Raw genomic sequence first — 1,800 nt, forward strand, 5'->3', positions numbered from 1 at the left:
CTTTTGGACACCTTTTTTATAACTCTTAGTGTGGTTGTCTTATTCTTAAAGTATACATTACATACATACATACATACATACATACATACATACATACATACATACATACATACATACATACGTACATACGTACATACATACAATTACCCCACAAATATGATCATTTCGGTGTGTATTTTTCTCCTTACCCTTAATGTTAAAGGAAAGAAGGGAGGACAATGTTGACAATAATTTATATATCTGGCTACCTTTCTCATGTTTTTAAGGTTTCCCAAAAGAGGAGGCAGTCCAGTTGCCCTAAGAAGGGACGGTTTTGTTTCCTCTGGCAGGACACTGCTCTGCAGTGAGCACTTCAGGAGTGAGGACTTTGACAGGACGTGGCAGACTGTCCGGCTTAAAGATGGTGTTGTGCCAACAGTATTCAATTTACCAGCTCATCTTCAAAGGGTATGTGTATCATTGGCCAACAAGAATTCAAGGTGTATAAGATTGATATATAAATATGTGATTAAATGTCACACTTTAGTTTTTCTTTCTGCAAGTTTAGGAATAAATAATGTGTTGTGTATTACAGCACATTTTAAACACTCAAAATGTCTTTAATTATGTTTATTTTAGCCGGAAGCAACAAGAAGCACAACCACTTCTAGAAGAGCAGAAGATGACCTGCCAATGGACTTGTCTCAGGATGAACCTCAGCCTAATGTTGTGAGTATTCTGAATGTGGCCAAGACCAGAGAGATGGTCATTGATTTCAGGAGGGTGAGGACGTCTCCTCTACCCCTGTGCATTCTGGGAGAGGATGTGGCTGTTGTGGAGGACTACAAGTACCTGGGAATGCACTTAGACAACGGACTGAACTGGAGGATCAACACTGACGCTGTGCACAAGAAGGGGATGAGCAGACTCTATTTTCTGAGGAAGCTGAGATCCTTCCACATGTGCAGCAAGATGCTGGAGATCTTCTACCGGTCTGTTGTGGCCAGTGCACTCTTCTTTGCTGCGGTCTGCTGGGGGGGCAGCATCAGAGCTGGTGCCACCAGCAGGATCAATAAACTGATCAGGAAAGCTGGGTCTGTCATCGGCATCAAGCTGGACCCCTTTGAAGCTGTGGTGGAGAGGAGGACACTGAACAGGCTGTTGTCCATCATGGATAACCCCACCCATCCTCTCCACCTGCAGCTGGACAGTCAACGGAGCTCCTTCTCCAACAGACTGCTGCAGCTCCGCTGTCACAAGGACCGATACAGGAACACATTCCTGCCCACTGCAATAATTCTGTACAATAAATCACCTCTGGCTGGAAGAGAACTCTCTGCTCCATAGTTTCTCTTGAATATAACCACGTTGTACATTTTACACATATATAATCTGTTCAATATTTAATATTTAACATTAATATTCCATATGCCTAATATTTATGTATATTATATATATATGATATCCTGTCAAATCCAACATGTATATTTTCCTTTCTTTATTTTCTTTATTTTTCTTGCTTATTTCTAATTTATTGTAAAATGCCTTGTCCCTTATGCTGCTGTAACTAAAAATGTTTTCCCAAATTGGGATCAATAAAGTACCTTATTTGCATGTGGAATGTCACTAACAAATGAGAGCATCATATGGCTTGTCATATTAAATCCTTTATCTCGGTGGTACCCAGGAAGGTCTATGATGGTGTTACTAGGAGAGCCCAATATAATTTGAGGTGCTACTCTGTGTAAAAAGTTTGAGAACCACTGGCCATCTCACTTGCTCTATGTCACTCATACACTTGAACAAACATGTGCAAACACT

At 40.8% G+C, this 1,800-nt stretch overlaps 1 protein-coding gene across 1 annotated transcript; it reads left to right on the top strand.

Annotated features, from left to right (window-relative positions):
- Window positions 1-275: 275 nt before the first annotated feature.
- On the top strand, window positions 276-1,495 carry LOC307017532 (uncharacterized protein). Its single transcript, XM_079647127.1, has 2 exons — window positions 276-447; window positions 619-1,495. Exon 2 carries the CDS (start codon window positions 673-675, stop codon window positions 1,324-1,326), a length of 654 nt encoding a protein of 217 aa, XP_079503253.1. The 5' UTR covers window positions 276-447; window positions 619-672; the 3' UTR covers window positions 1,327-1,495.
- Window positions 1,496-1,800: the final 305 nt, after the last annotated feature.

The sequence above is a fragment of the Notothenia rossii genome, assembly GCF_949606895.1.
Source record: "Notothenia rossii genome assembly, chromosome: 9".
Lineage (NCBI taxonomy): Eukaryota > Metazoa > Chordata > Actinopteri > Perciformes > Nototheniidae > Notothenia > Notothenia rossii.

Excerpts from the sequence above, each read along its gene's own strand:
- LOC307017532 (XM_079647127.1), top strand. The coding sequence starts at position 673 with ATGGACTTGTCTCAGGATGAACCTCAGCCTAATGTTGTGAGTATTCTG.